The sequence below is a fragment of the Panthera leo genome, chromosome D1, assembly GCF_018350215.1.
Source record: "Panthera leo isolate Ple1 chromosome D1, P.leo_Ple1_pat1.1, whole genome shotgun sequence".
NCBI classification, from domain to species: domain Eukaryota; kingdom Metazoa; phylum Chordata; class Mammalia; order Carnivora; family Felidae; genus Panthera; species Panthera leo.
In genome coordinates, this window is record NC_056688.1 from 2,380,258 (window position 1) to 2,401,666 (window position 21,409).

Genomic DNA, 21,409 nt, shown 5'->3' on the forward strand with positions numbered 1-21,409 from the left:
GTGTAAATTAATTACTTAATGTTTATGCGGTGCTTGGAAGGTGAGAAGCACTCACAAAGAATCATTATTCAAGCAATAAAATATTACAATGTAAACATCAAGGAGGCTTGGGAACAGATGGCAGGAAATCAAGCGCATTGCATTTTATATACAATATGTGTAAATCACAGTTACCGTGCAAAGAATGAGTGTACTTGAAACTTTGTTAATATCACCAAAGGTCACTTTCTTGCGGTGTAAATCCATCTGTGTAGTTTTTCCCTGAGATGAAGTCAGTCTGTCTCTTCCTTCTTCCTGTCCCCTTCCCTGCCTCTTACTCCTCTATCTGACTCCATAAATTTTGAGCCACAATTGGATTGGCTGAAAGGTCCCAAAAGGAAACCACCCTTAGCGTCTTCCATTTTCAAGGCATGGGTGCTGACACAGCTCCCATCTACCCGGATCAAAACCTCACCTCATCATGGAGACCTGGCTTCCCTTTCATGCCATCACCCCTTAACAATCCTCAAAAAAACATTTTTTTTTTCCCCGCACCAACTCTTTCCCCAGCACAGAAAATCAGTTCTCCCTTTCAAGGGTGACAAGACACAAAACCCGCTGGAGTGTGTTCTCTCTGTAAACGTGAACCGGCTCTTGGGGCACGTATTTGTGTCTGCTTTCTGGCATACATTACCCTCTGTGGTCCTAGAAAGTAACAGGCACTGCTGTTATTCTGGAAGAAACAGCCACACAACAAAAGCTGTCAGCATAATCAACATGCAACAAAGGACAGCCAAATTTGAGGCACCCTCTTCTTATTCAGAGGAAAATAAACCTGCTGAAAGGATTTGGCATTGCAGAACCGTGCATGCGGGAAGCACAGAAAGGAAACAAAGCCCTCCCTCCGATACATACGCTTAGAAGGCACAAGATGATCGAGCAGACCCAGAAAAGGACGGCAAACGGACCATCTGAGGGGGGGTGATGTTTCTTTCTTCTCTGAGGCCCAAGATTTCAGGGTAAGGCCCTGACATGGTCCTCACCATCACCACCTTCCAGTGCGCGGGCTACAATGACCAGGGTCAGTTCCCAGAGCCCTACAGGGGCTCCTTACACGCTCCTTACAGCCACATGATGTGGCTGCGGGTATCGTGGGATGCTGGATGCATCTATGTGCTCCCAAAGGCTGCTCGAGGCCCGGCCAAGACAGGGGCCCTTCCCCGGCGGCCCGGCTCTGACGGGTGCGTACCTGGGGTTCTGTGACCGGGCCCTCTGCAGACAAAGCCTGTGCCCCCTGTATTTTGTCCGCTCGGATCTGGGCGGGTCCCCAAAGGAAAGCACGATTCGAGGTTTTACATCCATCGTTTCTTCCCCTTGGACGTGACCCCTGACCTGCGTTTCTCCCCACTCACCTGCAGATATCATTTTCCGCCTCCTCTAATCCGAACTGACTGTCAAAGGCCAGCTGTATTCTTGTTTTCTCCTGGGAACGCAGGCGCCACGTCAGAAGCAGGTTCCTGGGGTAGCTGTTGGGGAAGCGAGGGCTCTGCACATGGCCGTTTCCTGTCACCTGGATGGTCTCGTCTCTTCGGTACAAGTCTGTGAGGTGATTGCTGTCTGTTAGTAGTCACAAACTTGTAGAAATTAGTATGTTGTTCCAATTACGAGAAAGCAAAAAAACAAACAACAAAAAAAAAACACAGCAGTTGAAAACATCACATTTCAAAGCACGTCGCGATTTCGTCTAACAACCTGAGACCAAGCGGCTGCTTTCTGGTTCTTTCTACACAGAACGGACAGACTCCTTCTCTTACCCCCAGTCCCCTGAGTCCTCACAAGTCTGTACTTGCTGGCGATATTTTGTGATTGGAGACCTCTTTTAACATAGTTTTCGACAAGGCACATGAAGTCACCTCAGAACTCAGGTTCGTTTAGATCGACATTAAAATGAGTAAATAATTTCAAATAGTTCATTAACCCTTCCATTTTTCCCTATGACACAAAAAGCCCCCCAAAAAGCAAAACAACAACTTTCTGTTTTTCTCTACCCTTACAGCATTGATACTATAGCTTCAGCAACGAGCGCAGGTAGAACTCCAGAAATATCACTGAACAAATGACCGAGGGAGTGAAAAATATGAAAGGATCCAATGGTGCTTAATGACTACTCATTTTTAAAAATTTTTTTTAATGTTTATTTATTTTTGAGAGACAGAGAAAGAGTGTGAGTAGGCAAGGGACAGAGAGAGAGGGAGACACAGAATCGGAAGCAGGCTCCAGGCTCTGAGCTGTCAGCACAGAGCCTGACGCGGGGCTCGAACTCATGAGCTGTGAGATCATGACCTGAGCCGAAGTCGGTCCCCCCAGGTGCCCCAATAGCTACTCATTTTTTATTCAAATGACATTTTCCAGTGGTTTCTGTATCACAAAAATCATTAGTTCTTTGCCTTAGTTTTTGGTGACTTGTGGGCCCAATTCTTGTATTTTCCGCGTGTCGTATGATAAAGAACTTGTGTGGTCTTTGTGCCGGGGTCTTGACCGGGAAATCCTACCCACTTAGAACTTCCCAGGTGACTGAAGGGTCTTTGTTATTCACCGTGGGCCCTGGGGCCACGTCTGGGTTTACACTAATGAGGCAATTAACTGTGCCCCCTCCCCACCAGTTTCGGGAAGTGGGCTGGCTATACAGTAAGACCAACCCAACCGTGTGTTGAAAGGCAGAGGGTTTGGAGCCCTGACATCAGCCTGACCTCACAACCTCCCTGGAGGAAAGGAGCACTGTAGATGGAGTCTGGCCCCATCAGCAGTCATTCTCCCAGTCCTACCTGCAGAATGAAACCCCGGGAAAAGTCTGGTCCTGGAAGCTTGAGTAAACCTCCCGGCTGTTGGTGCACGTGCACTTGCTGGGGAGGGCGCTTCGTGCTTGGGAACCCCCCCCCCCCCCGCCGCCAGCCCCCAGATCTCACCCTGTGTGTCCTCATTGGGCTGGTCCTGAAATGCACTCTTTACAATAAAACTCAGCAGTAAAACTGTCATTGTAACTCTAGCGCCTTCGTGAGTTCTACAAGTTGTTCTACCAAATCATCAAACTTGACGGGTTTACGGGGGGACCCTGAATTGATAGCCTGTTGGTTATGGCGCCCCAAAATCTGCAGCTGGCGTCTGAAGTGCAGGGGGTACGAGCCGTGCCCATAAGCCGTGAACTCTGACCTAAGGCTGGGAGACCTGTGTCAGCCTGACAGCCGAGGCGGGTCCGTTTCTACATCCTTCCCACACGCAGAGTTCTTTGCACTTTGGATTCTGGCTGTGCGGACCCTGCCGGTGCTGCATCCAACCACAGTCCATTTGTGCTTGCCCGCAGAGCGTTTACTCGAGGCCTGTAATTCAGCGAGCCGGGTCAGGGAGGCTTACGTCGCTGCTGGAAGCCACGGGAAGGCTGGGATGCGGAGGGCGGCTGGAGGCTCCCCACGTACCAGAGGGAGGAGGAGGACACAGCCCGCGAGATGCAGAAGCGTCCTGCATGGGAACTGCAGACTTGAACCCAGGACGCGAGAGCACAGCTCTGTGCCCCCTCCAGTGAGCCCAGCCACACGCCCTCCCCGGGAACGACAACCACTCTTCCTGGCTGGCCTTCCCCTCTTCTCTTCCCTTCACCTGACACTGCAAATGTAGCCGTGAAAATTGCCCGTCTGCTCAGCTGTCATCTGGGGCTTGTAGGAAATGGGGGAGGGCTGTTTGCGAGGGAGAGAAATGTCAACCATCCACCAGTCAATCAACAGTCAGTCACCGAGCACAGGATCTAAACATGATGTTTTGCGGTGTCTTCAACACTTCCATCACTGCAGATTTACCGTCATAATCCGTGCCGTGTTTCCTCCAGTAGCATTATTTGCTTAATAGTTCTCTAACTTAGTATTTTTACTGTGTAAGGTCATTTACTTATTTTGAGAGAGAGCGAGAGGAGCAGAGACAAAGGGAGACAGAGAATCCCAAGCAGGTTCCGAGTGTCAGCATGGAGCCCGACGTGGGGCTTGAACTCACAAACCGTGAGATTTGAAGCCGAAGTCAGCTGCTGAACTGACTGAGCCGCCCAGGCGTCCCAGGAGATGCTTATTCCACTCTTAAGAAAGCAGGGGCGGGGTGGAGTTTCCTTCTGATACAGTGTGGTTAAGACAAACTGGTTTCCAGTACTACAAATTTACCACAGACCTATACTGCACTGTATTGAACTATGTCAACCTGAAAAAAAATTTTTTTTTTTATCAAGTTTCCCTATTTATTTTCCCTTAAATATCAAAATCCTGGGGTGCCTGGGTGGCTCAGTCAGTTAAGCGTCTGACTTCAGCTCAGGTCATGATCTCACAGTTTGTGAGTTCAAACCCCGTGTCGGGCTCTGTGACAACAGCTCAGAGCCTAGAGCCTGCTTCAGATTCCATGTCCCCTCTCTTTCTGCCCCTCCCCTGCTCATGCTGTCTCTCTCAAAAATAAACATTAAAAAATTAAAAAAAATCAAAATCCTGCCAAAATATACATATACACACACATGAATGATAGTGACCCCATTTATACTGCTCACTTTGGGCCAGACATTGTTGAAGCACTTTGCATGTTAAACTGTTTACAAATAGGACACGGTATGCGTGTGTGAGCCACTCTGCGACGTGGCTATCACTGCCCTTCTACAGATGAAGATTCTGAGGCACAGAGAGGTCAAGGAATTTCTTTAAAGTCACAGAGCAGGTAAAGGATGGAGTCAGAGCACTAACCCGGGCTCTCCAGCCCCAGACCTGATGCTTTTAACCACTCTTCCTTAGTCTTAAATTTGGTAGACGCAGTTTTAGACTCTTTGCTATCTGTAATCTGCTCTGACTTGTGAATCACACTGTTTACATATAGTGTATAACTTCATGCCGACTCAGGGCTGTTCTCAGCAGAAGAGTTACAATGAATTACAGTACAGACCCAACATACCGGGTTTACCCCGAATTACCACCAAGTCTTATAGATGAAGTCACCCTTCTGAATGAGAGCATTTACTGTGGTGTGCAATCATGCTAACATTGATGGGGCAATTATTACGCGCCAGGCACCCCAGTAAGCATATGATAGTCACTCAATCTTGCGACAACCCTATGATATTAGTAAATATCCCCCACGTGACCGAGGAAGTTCAGAGCATGTAAGAAACTTGTTAGCTCCAGGCACAGAGCTAGTGGTGAATCACAATTTGACCCTAGGCATTGACTCTTCAGAGCACACACCTTTAACCAGAGCGTCGTGGGAACTGTTGAGCCACAAAAATATGAAACACATCACTTTTCATAGACAACAGTTTCCATGCAAGTTTATATGGCAAGAATGTAACTTCTTATTTTATATTCTCACACAGAAGGAAGTTTACATCCTCATAAACTCTGAGTTACGCATTTCATCTTTTTTTTAAAACCAATTAAAATGGAAAAAAAACCCACGCCAAATGTTGTATTTGTTGATTCTGTCCCCAACCCTTTAAACAAACTCAACTCATCCAACCGAGTGTCAAAGGAGCTCATGAAAAGTCACTGCAGGCCTCATCACGTCTGTCTGGGATTCATCTAGAACAGCCAAGTGGGGTTCCCAAATCAGACTCATTAACATCACCTGGGAGCTTGTTAGAAATGCACATGATTGGGCCCTACCCAGACCTACTGAGGCAGCAAAGCTGGGGTAGAGACCAGCACTATTTGTTGTAATAGCCCTCCAGGTGATGCAAACGCTCCCTAGCTGGAGAACCACTCACCTCGAGGACCATCTCACGTGCTCTACTACTTTGCTTCTTATTCTTGACTTTCCTGGTTCCTGCACCTCCTTGCTATGACTCCACACCTCAAGTTCAGTTTTCCATCTGACCTCACCAGCTGCTGACCTGTTTGGGACTTGCTTTCCTGTCTTTGACCTGGGAGCCTCCTCCACCTCATCATTTCTGGTCCACAGGCGCCTACCCACCGACTCTGCGGGTCAACCCCTGACCTAGCTTTCTCCATTTCATGGAATCGAGTTGCCTACCCACCGACTCTGCCGGTCAACCCCCGACCTAGCTTTCTCCATTTCATGGAATCGAGTCGCCTACCTGCTGACTCTGCGGGTCAACCCCCGACCTAGCTTTCTCCATTTCATGGAATCGAGTCGCCTACCCACCGACTCTGCGGGTCAACCCCCGACCTAGCTTTCTCCATTTCATGGAATCGAGTCCTTCCTGGTCCCAACAGAGATACATGGTGATCCATAACGTAATGTTTAAGAACAGATGAAATCATGAATAATACTAATGCTTTTATTTCTTCTCAGGTCGTAATGTTATCTATGACAACCTAAAATTCAGAGGCCAAATGCTCAGTGGCTACATAAGGATGAAAATGCTTGATCAACGATTCCATCGGAACACAATGGTAGAATTACAGACTGCACCTGGTGCTCCCACAAATTCAGCACAACAGTCCAGGCCTACCCATTTGCCCCACTGTCCCAGTCCAGGAGCCAGAGGCACGACTGATGTCACAAACTCTATTCTGCAGCCAAGAGGCAAAAACAAAGAGCGGTCACTGAGTCAGGAAAGTCCTACCTTGCAAAGGGATATATTACAAAACTTCATTTGTAAAATGCCTGCTCTGTAATTATGCACTAGATCACAGAAATGGCGCTGGCCCAGACTATAGCTGAATGATATACAAACGAAGAAGTCCCACTTCCAATGCTAAACGACCACAACGAGGCTACTTGATTTTTGCAGGGAGCAACAGTGGTTGTAAGAATCCAATTTTGTAAGTCCATCATAAATATAAGTTTATGTAACAAAAAAGGAGGCAGTAAATATCATTGCTCTCATTCTGCTTTTTCTTTTAAATTTAATTTTGTTTTGTGACTTCAACAGGTAATGAAACCAGCAGCGAGAAGTTAAAGTGATTTGCTGCAGAGGCCGGCGTGTGTAAGAGTGGACTTCAGTCCAACCCCACGGTCGGTGTTCTCACCCTGGTGGCTTTCCCACCATGACGAACTCCAGGATTCCACACACCATGTCCTCTTTGTGGGCTCCTGGTTCTTAAACTCATACTTCAGGGTCTGGGTCACGTGGCACTCAAGATTCACTTCGGGTCCAAGTGACGTGACCATTTTCTTTCAAGAGGATGCACCTGCCAGTGGTCTGACCATGACTAAGTAGTCAAGGCTTAGTCAAGGCAGAGATGGGGAAATGGAATCTCAAGTCCAAAATCTCCAATGGGATAGACACTTCTGTCTGACAATAATTTTATACACAGTTGTACCTTGTCATCTAAAATAAGAGTACAAGTGGGTAACTCTAACGAGTTGTTCCAACACACATTTAGAACAACCTTTTTTTTTTCTTATTTTAATGTTTATTTATTTATTTTGAGAGACAGAGAGAGAAAGGGTGAGCAAGGGAGGGGCAGAGAGAGAGGGAGAGACAGAATCCCAAGCAGGCCCATGTGGGGCTCGATCTCACACACCGTGAGGTCGTGACCTGAGCTGAAATCCAGAGTCAGGCCCTAACCGACTGACCACCCAGGCACCCGGAAAATTTTTATTTCTTATATACTAGAAAAGTATTCCAGGCACCTAAGTAGCTCCTTCATACATCAATCTGTGCTGAACACATTATGGAAGAGTTTAAGTAAATCTTTTAATGCGGGAACAATGTACTCTGTGTTTAGCCCTTTTTAAAGCTAAGTGAGGCTGGTTAGGTACAGGAGACAAACACTGAAGATACTGAAAGGTGCTTTATAATTTCTTTGAAGGTCTCGTAGGAGAGTAGAAAGAAAAAATCATACGCAGAATGCTACATTCCTTGAGGAAAAGGAATGCCAGTGCCTGCTAGTGTGGGCAAGGGGAGACTCTCAAAATATATCTGAGGGGTGTGGGGGGGGCTCAGTCGGTTAAGTGTCCAGCTCTTGATTTCAGCTCAGGTCACGATCTCACGGTTCGTGGGATTGAGCCCACCGTCGGCTCTGTGCTGACAGTGCAAACAGAGCCTGCTTGAGATTCTCTCTCTCCCTCTCTCTGTCCCTCTCCGGCTCATGCTGTCTCTGTCTCTCTCAAAATAAATACATAACCTTAAAAAATGTAAAAGATGTATCCGTTACATCCACACATGGATGGATGTTTCTGCATAAAATGCGTATTCGGACTTCTTAAAAACTGAAGGGTATCTCGAAGTAAGACAACACATAAAAGGGAGCTTTATCAGAAATAAAGCAGAAAAATGTATTTCTAAGATGTCCATTTTGATGTAGCCAGTGCGCCTGACATTGTGGGGGCTACGTTGTGGGGAGAGCTCCACTGAAAGGTCCTTCCTCCTATTCTGTACTATTTCCATCAAAATCTGTGCCACCGTGTTGACTATGCAAGCAGGCTGTACCACGCTGAAAAAGCCAGGGACCAAGAAAAAGAAGGACAACACTGGGAGAAAAAAAAGCAGGAGAATCTGCTGTTGCGCGTGGGGGCCACGCTCAGATCTACCTGACAACCTGCAGAGTCGGGTGACTGATGTAAGCATGGAATTTACAGCAGTGAGCCCAGCTTTGCCTAATGTGTTAAGATCGGGATTACCACAATTATCTTCGCATTCTCCCTCAGTGGCTAACAACACAGTATAGAAAGATAGAAAAACATCCTAGCATGCAAAATGGTACCTTCATTAGCAAGAGGCAGTGCAGGGCACGTTGAAGATGCAAACAAGAAAGAGGGAGAGGTGGAAAGTACGGAAGAGTGTAGGGCACGGAGTCCCTAATTCTAAAACGAGTAGGTCGATGTGTAGGACAGACCCTAAGACACACAATGGGGATGAAGTGGAATTTAATTAGGAGACAATTTATGCAAAATCATCTAACTTCAAAAGCACAGGGCTGTGGTGCTAAAGGTGTAAGTTAGACTTCATTAGAAACGTTAGTTTAAAAATCAGCATGAGAGCATTCTTAACATCTCTTCCCTCCGTGTTTCCTAAGGCACCGAAGCGTGCCATCACTGAACTAACACCTTGCTGGGTGTCTTGGTGGGGCCATGCTCACGAAGGAGACTCAGGCACACCTGTCCCATGTTCCTGGTGAGCACGAGGCCCCCCCAGACCCCCGATCAGCTCTCCAACAAGTCACCTGTGCTCACTCTGCTTTTAAGCAACTCGGGCACAAAGCAATTAAATGTCAGCCGTTTATTTTCAATTCTCCAGCAGAGATTTTTCTAGGAACTCCAGCCGTAATACAAAACCTTTCTAATTATGAAGGTTCAGGGAGGAGGGAGTTGGTTGTCTGCCAGTTCGGCATCTTTTTTTTTTTTTTTTTTTTTTTTTAATTACAGTTCCTTTTGGCACACGCCAAAGTGTTAATGTTTTGTAAACAAACTTCCTCAGAGTGACAATTTGGAGAGTGTTTCTGGAGACTAACCTCACTTGATAATTCTCTGAGCTCAAAATTGTTCTTCTTGAAGAATCTGAGTCGAGCACCATAGGAAAATACAAAGTACCATGAATTCTTTTTTGCACATTTGCCAGAAACCGTCACCAGGAGTGTGGCGATGGCCAAAGTACAACGTGAGAGTGATTATTCCTCACCTCACGAGATCTTTTAACACACGAGGTTTTGTTGGGTCATTACACAATGGTGAGCGATTTCGGTAGCCTCTTGGAGCCACAGGCCACATGTTCCAAGACCTCCGTGGATGCCTGGAACCACAGATCGTATTGAACCCTATCTACACTATGTTTTCTCTAAACATGCATACCTCTGATAAAGCCTCCTTTATAATTAGACACAGTGAAAGATCAATAGCAGATACTAATGAAATAAAACAATTATAACAAGATACTGTGACGAAACTTACATGAATGTGGGCATTCTCTCTCTTTCCCTCAAAATATCTTATTCTGTACTCACACTTCTCACGATGATGTGAGGTGATAAAACGCAGCGAGGTAAATGACACAGGCTTGTGATAAAGCATGAGGTTGGTTACCCCTGACCTTTCAACTTTACATCAGAACTTTACAACTTTATATCACCTGCTTCCTGACCACAGGTGACCCGCTCACCAAAATCGTGGAAAGTGAGATGGCAAGTAAGGGGCCGGCAGATTACTCTATACTCTTTCCTGCAAAATGGCTTCTACTTTATAGGTATATTACAGAAGTGATTGTAAAATTATAATCAAATGAAAATTATTTTTGGTCTAGATTTAGAAAATTAAAGTCAGTGAAATTAAAGATTGCCCTAAAATAGCCATACTGTATTCTATCACATTAGGATAATTCATATTAAAGGGGCACCTGGGCGGCTCAGTCGGTTAAGCATCTGACTTCGGCTCAGGTCATGATCTCACGGTTCGTGCCTTCAAGCCCTGCATCGGGCTCTTTGCTGACAGCTCAGCGCCTGGAGCCTGCTTCGGATTCTCTGTCTCCCTCTCTCTCTGCCCCTCCCCTGCTCACGCTTTGTCTCTCTCTCTCTCTCAAAAATAAACATTAAAAAACTAACAATAAATAAAAATTAAAACAAAGGATAATTCACATTAATTATTTCCCCAATAATTCTTTTCTTCTACTGTAGACCTTTGTTTTCTGATGTTGTTGACACGTGAAGGATGTGAAGAGGAATGAATAATACCACTCAGAACTGTGGTAGGTGGGGATGGGCACTGCTGAGTGGCATGACAGAAAGCATTACAGAATCAGAGAACTTTTCACTTATCCTAATGTGAACCTAGAAAACAAGACAATCCTAACGACAAAAATTATCTGCTTTAATCACTGGCAACACAGATCAGAGACACAGAAAGATAACAGACAAAACAGAAAGGAAAGTCATACCCAGGAAAAAGTAGTTTCAGCCTTTTCTCTAGGAAACACTAATTATATGAAAAATCGTATCCTTACATCGTCAGGAAGACTGAAGTATGAACTCTGAGTATGCACAGAGAGTAAGAAGTTTCTGAAGTTATTTTACAGGGTAAGTTTCAGGAGGAAGCAGTCAGTCCAACAAAACCACCGCGGAATCTGAACAGGGGGGACAAAGACAATGATTCTGAAAAAGCCCAGAGATTAAAAACGCGATTCATGTGACAAAGAGAAAGCATTTTCCTAATCACATGTGACTAAAGATTCATCAAATCCAAGAAGAAAACTGGGAGTTAATATAAGGATCCTTATGATTTGTGCTCTGTGTATACCTATGTCTATGTTTGATATGTGCATTAATCACCTCCCATGTAATAATTACATAGATCTATAATTATGCTTATGTGTTTATTAAGCTGCATGGCCTTGGTGCTACTTACAGATTGAGTCACTTTTCAATACCAAAAAAACACTTTTTTTGCATATTAATGTTTCTTTCTTCCTTTTTTTTTTGAGAGAGAGAGAGAGAGGAAGCAAATGAGCAAGGGACAGAGAGAGGGAGAAATGGGGCTCGCCCAAAGTGGGGCTCAAGTTCACCCGATGTGGGACTCGAACTCAGAACCATGAGATCATGACCCGAGCCAAAGGCAGATGCTTAACTGACTGAGCCACCCAGGTGCCCCTCAAATATTAATATTTCAAAATAGGGAAATAGTGTAGGACGGTCCAACTGTTAGGAAATGGAGCAGGTTGGGACAGAGTTTTGTGTAAGTTTAGTCATGCTTAAGAGAGAACTATCCACCTTACTTCAAATTCATATATTTTCATGTACAGCACCATTTATGGATGAAGTATAATTTACATTTGGATATCTAACTGTCACTTCAAATGCCTTTATAAAGTTCGCATTAAAATGGAGCTCTAAAATTAAAGGGTTTTTATGCATACAAATGAGTGTGGAAAAAGAAATGAAAAATATACATACAATAAAAAGCAGAGAAATGATAGCTCATCCATATTCTCTTGTAAAGAAAGAATCAAGCACTTTACAGGACCAAAGCTGAGAAGATATATACAAGTACATAAAGCTAAATTTTGACCTGTCACTGGGCCTTAAGAAAATAAATTCCCTCCCTACCTCAGACAATAAAATTAAAGGCAGTAGAAATTACTATATATCTCAGAATAGGTCAAAGAATTGTCAAAGCTATGACATATTAATGCAAATAATTCATACATTGTGATGGTGATAAACATCTATCTGTCAAAAGCTGATAGCTTTCAAGAGAATCGTTTGCTCTAGAGATCAGTAACTCACAGGAGCCAAAAATGAGAGGACAATTAATTAAGCAGAAAATGCACACGGATTTCCAGCATTCCTCAATCTTTCTGGAAATTCTTGAGGCCTGGGGGTGCCTGGGTGGCTCAGTCAGTTGAGCGTCCGACTTCAGCTCAGGCCATGATCTCACAGTTCTTGGGTTCGAGCCCCGCGTCGGGCTCTGTGCTGACAGCTTGGAGCCTGGAGCCTGCTTCGGATTCTGTGTCCCCCTCTCTCTCTGCCCTTCCCCCGCTCATACTCTGTCTCTCTCACAAAAATTAATAAACATTAAAAAAATTCTGAGTCCAAAAGTGCTAAGCCAAGCAAATCAGGAAAACACACACACACACACACACACACACACACACACACACACACTGGTTACAAGAAAGGTCACTGGCTCTCCGTCTCAATACTGAAGGAGAGAAATAATTTTGAAGACTTTTGAGACGCAATTGAGAAAAGGCATGAACTTGGGACTTTCATGGGGACAATGCACCAAAAGAGGTTATACTTTTATGGATCGATTCATGCTATCACCATTTTGTTAAAACAAGTTTTGTTTCAAAGCGGATGTGTTTTCCCCACAGAAGCTCCTGCTATGAAGCCACATCGGGTTTTACAGCAGGTGGAGCTTGGGAGCGGAGCCAGCCTTCTGTTTCTCGTCCAATCTCATGCGAACAAGTCTCACCAGTACCTTTACCGGATCTGGTGGGCCTCCTCCAGATTCCTCCCTCAACCCATGCACACTCAGGAAAGGTTAGACTGCGCCAGCCAAAGTCTCGCTGGTTCTAACAAAAGGTTATTTCTTGCTCATACTACACATCCATCAACTTTGGGCTGGTGGGGGGGGGGCCTGCTTCCTGTTTTCTCACTCAGGGGCCCCAGCTAATGAGGCATCACGATTGTAATATTAACAGTCACAGCAGGGGGAGCCTGGGGGGTGAAGAATTATCCACTGGTGTTCATGTGGCCAGACCTAACCTCCAGCAGGTGGAGTGACCTGGAAGTGACCACCACAAGGCTCTTCTTGCTTACTCCATGGTGAAGGGAAGGCCTGACTTGTGTCTGTGTTTCCCAACCAGTACCATGATCTATCCATACATGGAATAACATCCCGTTGCTTTTTCAAGATAAATCATTGTTAACGGTGGTGGGAGATGCAGTCGGGAGAGAAATGGGTAGGGGCAGAGAGTTCCTAGATGATCCCTAGATGGCTACGGAAAAAGAAAAATGTTGCTGAGTTGCCAGAAAAATACATTTGAGTAAGTGACCTTGACCTTTTTTTTTTTTTTTTTTACATTTTATTTACTTTTGAGAGACAGACAGAGCACAAGTAGGGGAGGGGCAGGGCTAGAGGGAGACAGAGAATCCGAAGCAGTCTCCAGGCTCTGAGCTGTCAGCACAGAGCCCAATGCAGGGCTTGAACCCACGAACTGTGAGATCATGACCTGAGCTGAAGCTCAACCGACTAAGCCACCCAGGCGTCCTGTGACCTTGACCTTCTTTAGAACTTGTCTTGTTAGAGATAGCAAATGAGTTTCACCTAGTGAGTAAACTTAAATGGTGTTGACTTCCTGAAATTCTCTCTTAGGATTCTGAGCCAGCATCCGTTGGAAATGATGAACAACGTCTGTCACGGGTCCTGAATTATAGGGACAGAAGCATGTTTTTGCCAATCCTGGTTTGCACCACTCCACCACTGACTCATACTCTACATTTAGGCTTCCTCTTACCTGTTCAACCAGATTATACACTACAAATACTTGTTGAGTGAATATTTGCTTGGGAGTGACACGGAAACACTGGGTGGTTTTCCTGTCTCAGTTAAAGACATTTGTGGGCAAATTAAATTTGTGTAGCACGTTATTTACACGTTCTTCAGAATATCTGTAAATGTTCGATTACAATAATAATTTTCACAAAGAGTTAGTATTTACTAAACACGTCCCAGGTACGACAACAAGCGCTGAACGTTTACTGGTCTATTAAGAGCTCAAGGGAGCCTTATTGGTCCTCATTATGATCCCATATTCACAAACAGAAACTGCCTTGCTTAGACATAACAGAGACGATTCTGTTCTATATTCTTCACTGACTCTATGACTTATCTTAATTGTATCAACCAACTCTTTAAATAGTAGACATCAGATGTCTGTAACCAGTAAGCCGATTGAGGGGAAACACGGGAACGCGTGTGTTAATATCCCCTGGATTTTATTCTGCCCTCATCTCAAGGCTGTGCACGTCCAGTGGCTCTGGTGCTGGTCACCGCCAAGCTTATGACGGTCCTCAGCACCACCCGCTGTCCCTATGATCAAGTGGATGTTGCAAGAGTGAATGAATGAACAAGTACAGGAATTATCGGAGTTGGTAGATGACACTGCAGAATAAACTGTTCTCCATCTCAAGTAGGATTACCCTGCTTACTCTCTGTAACCATCATTTTAAAGCATAACTGTCATAGCAAATAACATCATCCATGAAAGGGCAAACTAAGTTAAACAATTAACACATGGAGATTATATATATATACATATATATATATATACACACACACACACACACACACACATATATATATATATATATGTGTGTGTATATATATATATGAGAGAGAGACGGGGTTGGGTAGAGAGTCAAACTAGAAACTTGTAAATACTCTAATACATATTGTCCTTTAGAGATTAAGACACTTGCAATATCCCCTTGGCGTATGAAGTATATGTCAATATAAGGCAAGCTCGCTCTCTTGTTGGACCACACCTGGGATCATCTAGAATCATTTTTTCAGATGTGATAGAAAAAAAGGTCTGCGCTCTAATAAAGGACAGTTCATCCGAGCATTTAATGAGTATTGAGAATGCTAATGGTGTGTACATGCATTGCTAAAGGGAATCAATTTGTGAACTCACATGGGCATCTTCGTACTATGGTTTATGCTACAAAACTGGAAGGCTACACGGAAAAAAAATGACGAATGATATACCAGCATCTGTCTGGCTTCCCTGGGAGTGCATATATTAAAAATACTTAGTCCGTCCCACAACTAGCAGAAAAGAATCTGAAGTTATTTTCTGGGACAAGACCCAAAGCAGCCCATCAATCTTTAAGCATTTACCCAGATCTCAGAGAGCACCTGCCAGGAACCCGGAGTTACTCTCAGACTGTGCACCAGGTCAATGTTTTTCACCCTAAGTACGATGCCCTGTGGGAGAAGGCGCAACCTCTGGGTTCTTCTGTGACGGTGGATTTTGCAAAAGAGGAAAAAATACACTTTTCCTCTGCTGTCATCTAAGGCTTCAAGGATATTGCCATTGGATCTGTTGTTCTGAACTCCTATTACGATATTGTTTATTTCATTCATAAACCATGACCAATTTCTCTTACACTTTATTAGATTTTCTCCTGAAACACACTCAATAAAATTCTAACTTTTACACTGGCTAATCCTTTGTGAGCAATCCTTTGTGAGACTGCTGCAGAGACCTGCTAGGAGAAGCCAGCGACGGAAAGACGGTGCAGTTTGTTTTTCAGATTGACAGGCTACTGCTTGAAAAAGAAAGGCACATTTTGTTTATTCTCCAGGGGTCTCAGGTGTGAAGGAAGCGACATTTTTTTCAAAGTTAATCTTAGAAAAAGACCAGTTGCAGAGGCAAGCAGCACTATAGGTCATCTCTTGGTACTTCAAAATAAAAAATAAAAGACAGCATTGTCTTTGCATCTGGAATATTAAAAAACCACTTTAAAGCACCTGTGCACAAAGGAAAATGATATATTTGACATTTTCCTTAAATAAAACAGTACATGCAAAAGCAGGGTTTTCTAACTAGTATATGTTCTCCCCATTAGACCTAAAGATATGTGTGTATACACACACAAACACACACACACACACACACACACACACACACACACACACACACAGAACAAAACAGGGTTTTAGGAAGTGAGACCTCTGAATAAATTAAAAAGTACCGGTGTATTAAGATGCATTAGACTATTGAGAATGTCATGTTTCACCAAATCACGGTGTCGTGTAAGTTTTGCATGTGTGTCCAATGTAGCTATTCTCATACTTTCTACGTCTAATTTCTCTTTTGGTTAAACACAGGGACCCAGAGACAATCCTTTCATGCATATAAGGAGCTCATGTGGAAACTACACTGAATACCAGCTGGTTTTTACTATTCACTTCATGTTCGTGCCACAGAGTCCCCAATCTCCACAGAAATACATTCCCTCTCAATTTATCAATTTTTGAAGAGGGGTAAGCTCTCCAGAAATATTTGCGGCTGGAATCCTGCTGAAATTCTGCACGGCACCACACGCTGCAATCAATTCACAGATCCCGTAAGCTAATTAAGGCTGCAGGTACCAGAGGAACAAACACAAAAATGACTTGGCAATAAGGCAAACGTGTCACCTCGAATAAGAAGTCTGGACATAGAACATTTTCAGGGTTGGTTAAGTCAAGGCTTTGAGATCGCGTCATGGGCTCCCACCTCTCTGCTCTGCTAGCCTGGGACTGCAGGCTGTTCTCAGAGTCTGACAGATGGCTCCAGAAACTCCAGCCATCTCCTCACAGGGTGGTGCAGAGGCCAAGGAAGGGCTTTTCCCCACAGGAGTCTCCCTTTAAGGAAGCAGAAACCTTGGTGAGCCCAGGTGGCTCGTCCGTGAAGCGTCTGACTCTTGATTCCGGCTCAGGTCACGGTCCCACGGTTTGTGGGGTAGAGTCCTACATTGGGCTCTGTGTGCACAGCACACAGCCTGCTTGGGACTCTCTCTCCCTCTATTTCTCTCTCTCTCTGCCCCTCCCCCTGCTCACTCTCTCTCTCAACTAAATGAATAAACTTAAAAGTAGAATGGAATAAAAAATACAATAAAATAGTAAAATAATAAAATAAAATTAAATAGAATTAAATATGGCCTCTACTCCTGGCCACTACGGTCAAATCGTAGTCCGCCATTCCTGTGCTCTCCAGGCCCGGTTTCCAGTCTGGCCCTCAACACGGTCCTCACTGTTACATGAACCCAAGTGCACAGCCCCTCACCTGCCTCCGTGACGAAAAGGGTAGTCCTTTCGATTAGCAATCTCCATACACCCCAAATGCTTCAACACGGAAGTGTTTAATAACAAAGTGGAGAGGTCTTGATATCTTCTCCCACGTGTGGGATTTTCTGTGGGTTCCTGACACGTGTCTTATAAAGGCTGACTCGGCAGACCCTGTCTACACCTGGCAGGATGCTAATCTGGGGGCAGAAGCGCTGAAGCCTTATCTGGCGATCCCCAGGAGAGCCTCCCAGAAAGAAAGTGCACAATATTTGCTACAAGTGTCAGTGACGGGATGCTTGGCATTTGCTAAAAAGGCCCTTTTGTAAACGTGTGTCACAGTCACTTGTACCTCGAGAAAGATCTGAAAACTAGTAGCGACTGCTGCTGTTCCCCCTGAGACAGAGGATTTTTAATTATAAGAGAATCAAGAGGACCTTATGACGATAGATGGTAAGTGGGGATGATGGGAGGACTATCACATTTCTCGGGTCAGACACTGTGACAGAAAACTTCACATGTGTTTTGCTTCACTGACTTTGCCTGAAGCATTCATTCTTTTCCTGTCCTCCATTTCCGAGACAAGAAGCTTCTGGAAAATAAAGACTGGTTCTCATTCACTGTGGTATCGAGACCCAGTGGGAGATAATAAAAGGCTTTCACCCTATACTGAACAACTGAGTGAAATCCAGAATATTCTAAAGCAAGATACTTGTGTGCATTTTCCTAGACGGAGGCAGTACAGGAAAAGGGAAGCAATCAGTCTATCTGTTGACCGAGTTGGTTCATCTGCAGTGTTGAAGCCAGGATTCACAAACCGTGCAGGCAAACCCCCCGACCTGTGCCCCTGCTAGGCTGCCTCTGTGAACTACAACGTTTTCTGTGGGGACAGGGGGTCTGTCCAACTCCCATGATACCCCGTGGGGCTCCCACTTCTCAGGGGTGAGATACAGCAGTGTCTGCACCACATAGCTGGGGCCCTGGCCCTCACACACCTGTCTGCTCTGGTATCCCCTTCTCTACCTCCATTTTATGCCCCAGTGAATGGATTCATCCTGAAACTCCACCGCATAGAGCGGTGCCTGGCACGACATGAGGCCCATTATAACTCATACCGATTTAACCATAAACCATCAACAGTTACTTAGCATTTATTATTTTGTGCAAAGTACAACAATACAGGTTATGGGGCATAAGTACAAAAAAAAATCATAAAACCTAACAAAGCAAGGTACAGAGATGGAAAATCAAAATGCATTTCATCCTAAATGCCAACTCCAAAAAGTTACGCGACTTTCCCTGGAGCAGTGCACCGAGAATCATGTTTCTGAGACCGCCGTGTGCCCTGTGGACAGAGCCTCAGGACAATTATGATCAATCCTGAGCACTGAGCGGGGTAGGTGGCTATTCACGCCTGTTCTATCTGCTACCCTGACTGTAAAAGGGCTAATATGAATGAGTTTTGTTTTTTTTTTAAAGGTGTGTTTGAATGGACTGTTTGGTATTCCTTTCTAGCTGTGTGTCTTTGGGAAAAATCATCGATTCTGGGAGGCATTTTCTTCATCTGCAAAACAGTGATAACATTGGCTTTCCTGTGGGAGGGTTACAAAACCCCCTAACCCCCTTAATAAAAGTGGAAATGCTTTTCAAAATCTAGAGCAGAAATAAGAGACGTCACGTAATGAAGCAGATGCGCAGAAAAATAACACAAAGGGGTAAATGAACAATGAATTCTAGCAGCAAACATTTCAGGAGTTCAGAAATGTGAGGCAGTTTTGGAGGCCGATTTATTGCTTCGGAGAGAAGTAACATATGTAATAAAATGTAGACACGGAGACATACGCTTAAATATTTTATATTTGGCTTTCCTTGACTATTTCTAGAAATGTTAGGCCCTGAAGCTATTTCATTAATTTTTTTTCTAATAAGTTTGACATGACTGTGACTGTGCACTGAAAACATAAATCCCAGAAAATGTGACACGATCTTATCCATTCAATGTGCCAAAGATATTACTCATAATTTATTGATAGCTCCTAAATGAAAATAAAAAATGGAAAATATGTTCCAATCTAGCAAGAATGAGATAATATGGATGCCAAAACAGAAAAGTATTAATAATTATTTTATTCTGCCACCGCTGTAATTTGATAGGTACCTTGTACACGTCAGGGAACATGATAAATTGTTTCTAAAGTATATTGAAAAGGCAATGGAAGACATATTTTTCTATTTAAATCTAAGGGAACAACTATATTTTAAGAGTACGGAGCAGGATGTGGTCATATTTCGTAGTCCATTCTTCCTGTGCCTTTACGTAAGTGCCGAGTTTGATATCTATCCTAATATTACAATATTCCCTGTGTGGATCTATCCTACTAATGGAACAGTTTCAAATAGACAAGACCGTTAATACGAATATAAAGGTATTGAATTTCCTATGGTTTAACTTCAGTGCTGGGGATTTACGTATAATCGAGAATTAGTGAAAGAATTGAAATATTGGATTAAGGGATCCATTTTTCTAGACAAGTTCCAGGGTAAGGCTACTTAAAATGCCATGTAATGAGTAGCATGGGCCAGGTTGACAATCAGAATATAGATTCCTTCGTCAAAAATTTCTTGCTACAATAAACAATTCCAGTAGACTAATAGTGCACATAGGGTCAGAGTTAATCTACATTTGGCACAAGTTCCTTATCTTATTGTGGACGAACAGCAAAGGATTTCTGGGAATGAGAGCAGGTCCGTGGCTCACATTGAGTTTTCTAAAGAAAACTAGAAACGGATTGATTCTCTTCGGTCTGACCTACTGAATCACGAGCATTAGTAAGAAGTATTCTAGAGCCTCCTTGCATAGCAGTGTTTTGGGAGAGAAAAGGGCACTGGGGTCGATTCTTAAGTGTGTCACGGTTACTATCGTTTCACTTATTCACCCTCCTACAGGGTCCTCCATATTTGCCATATGACTTTCTAGCAGCCCCCCTAGAGTCACCCGCTTCATTCTCCCACCCTGGTGAGGCTGGGCTTGGGAATTCAAACGGGTTGAGACGACAGAACACAGGAGGAAGTGCTGACGGGCCAACTCTGAGCCTAGACCTTAGGGGTCCCCCTATGACTCCATACAACGCTCCTGTGCTTCTTTATTGCCATTAAAAGCACATGTATCGGGCAGCCTATTAGGACAAACATGGGAGACACACGGAGCAGATGTGGATCGAACCTAACGCAGAAGGCAACACCGCACAAGCCTAGTCTAGGTCTGTCAAATCCACTTGACCCCAGACACATGAGAATAAGTCAAGCCACTTAGTTTTGGGATGGCTGTTACACAGCTTATTCTTCAAATAGCTAACAAATACATGTACGTAGGGAACCTTCCAAGGTCAGGAGGGCTGCTGAGATGGACAGTGTTGGAGAAGCTATGGTCACACCCTGGGTCCGAGCATGGTGGAAGAGGGGTGAGTAACTAAGTATATGAGCAGTGCAGACAAAGTACAGAGTCCTGACCAGGGCTCTGATACAAGGGAGAGAGCATCCTTCCTTATTTTCTTCCCCACTTAATGTAGCAAAAAAACAAAAACAGAATGTAATACACAAAGACCAGAAATTTGTTAAAGAGGAACGTTGCAAACTAGGATAGAACAGATTTTAACCATTAACTAAAGAGGCAGAATTTGTATTGTATTGTATTGTATCCTAATGTTTATTTATATTTGAGAGAGAGGGAGCAAGCAGGGGAGGGGCAGACAGCGGGAGACACAGAATCCAAAGCAGGCTCCAGGCTCTGGGCTGTCCGCACAGAGCCCGATGCAGGGCTTGAACCCAGGAACCGTGAGATCATGACCTGAGCCGAAGCTGGACGTTTAACCGACTGAGCCCCATGAGGGGGAGTTTTATGCTAATAGTAGAAAACATGTAGGCTGACATGAATAAACCTGCAGACTTCAGTTTGTTTTCTTAAAACAGTCGGGCTACAGTCAAAGTAGAGTTCTTATCCCACGGTGTGGACCCAACTGATTTCCTACTATTCTTAGTATTTTCAAGTTCTAACTTCATGGATCCCATCAGGATAGTGTTCAAGACTGACATCTGGACTCGACGCCTCAGAGAGACAGCTAAGCTAAGTTCTGTGGCTTTCGCGAACAGACTGGACAAAAGGACTGCTTACAGAGTAATGTTT

General features: G+C 44.3%; 1 protein-coding gene across 4 annotated transcripts in view; it reads right to left on the reverse strand.

Moving 5' to 3' along the window:
• PDGFD (platelet derived growth factor D) overlaps positions 1 to 21,409 on the reverse strand; it is a 221,491-nt gene that overhangs the window by 71,746 nt on the left and 128,336 nt on the right. For 2 of the 4 annotated variants that reach the window (XM_042904521.1, XM_042904522.1), the window contains exon 2: positions 1,392 to 1,578. In XM_042904521.1, the coding sequence (XP_042760455.1) occupies positions 1,392 to 1,578 (187 nt within the window). Of the gene's footprint in view, positions 1 to 1,391; positions 1,597 to 21,409 lie in introns of all 4 variants that reach the window. The other 2 variants (XM_042904520.1, XM_042904518.1) reach the window with 1 other exon arrangement.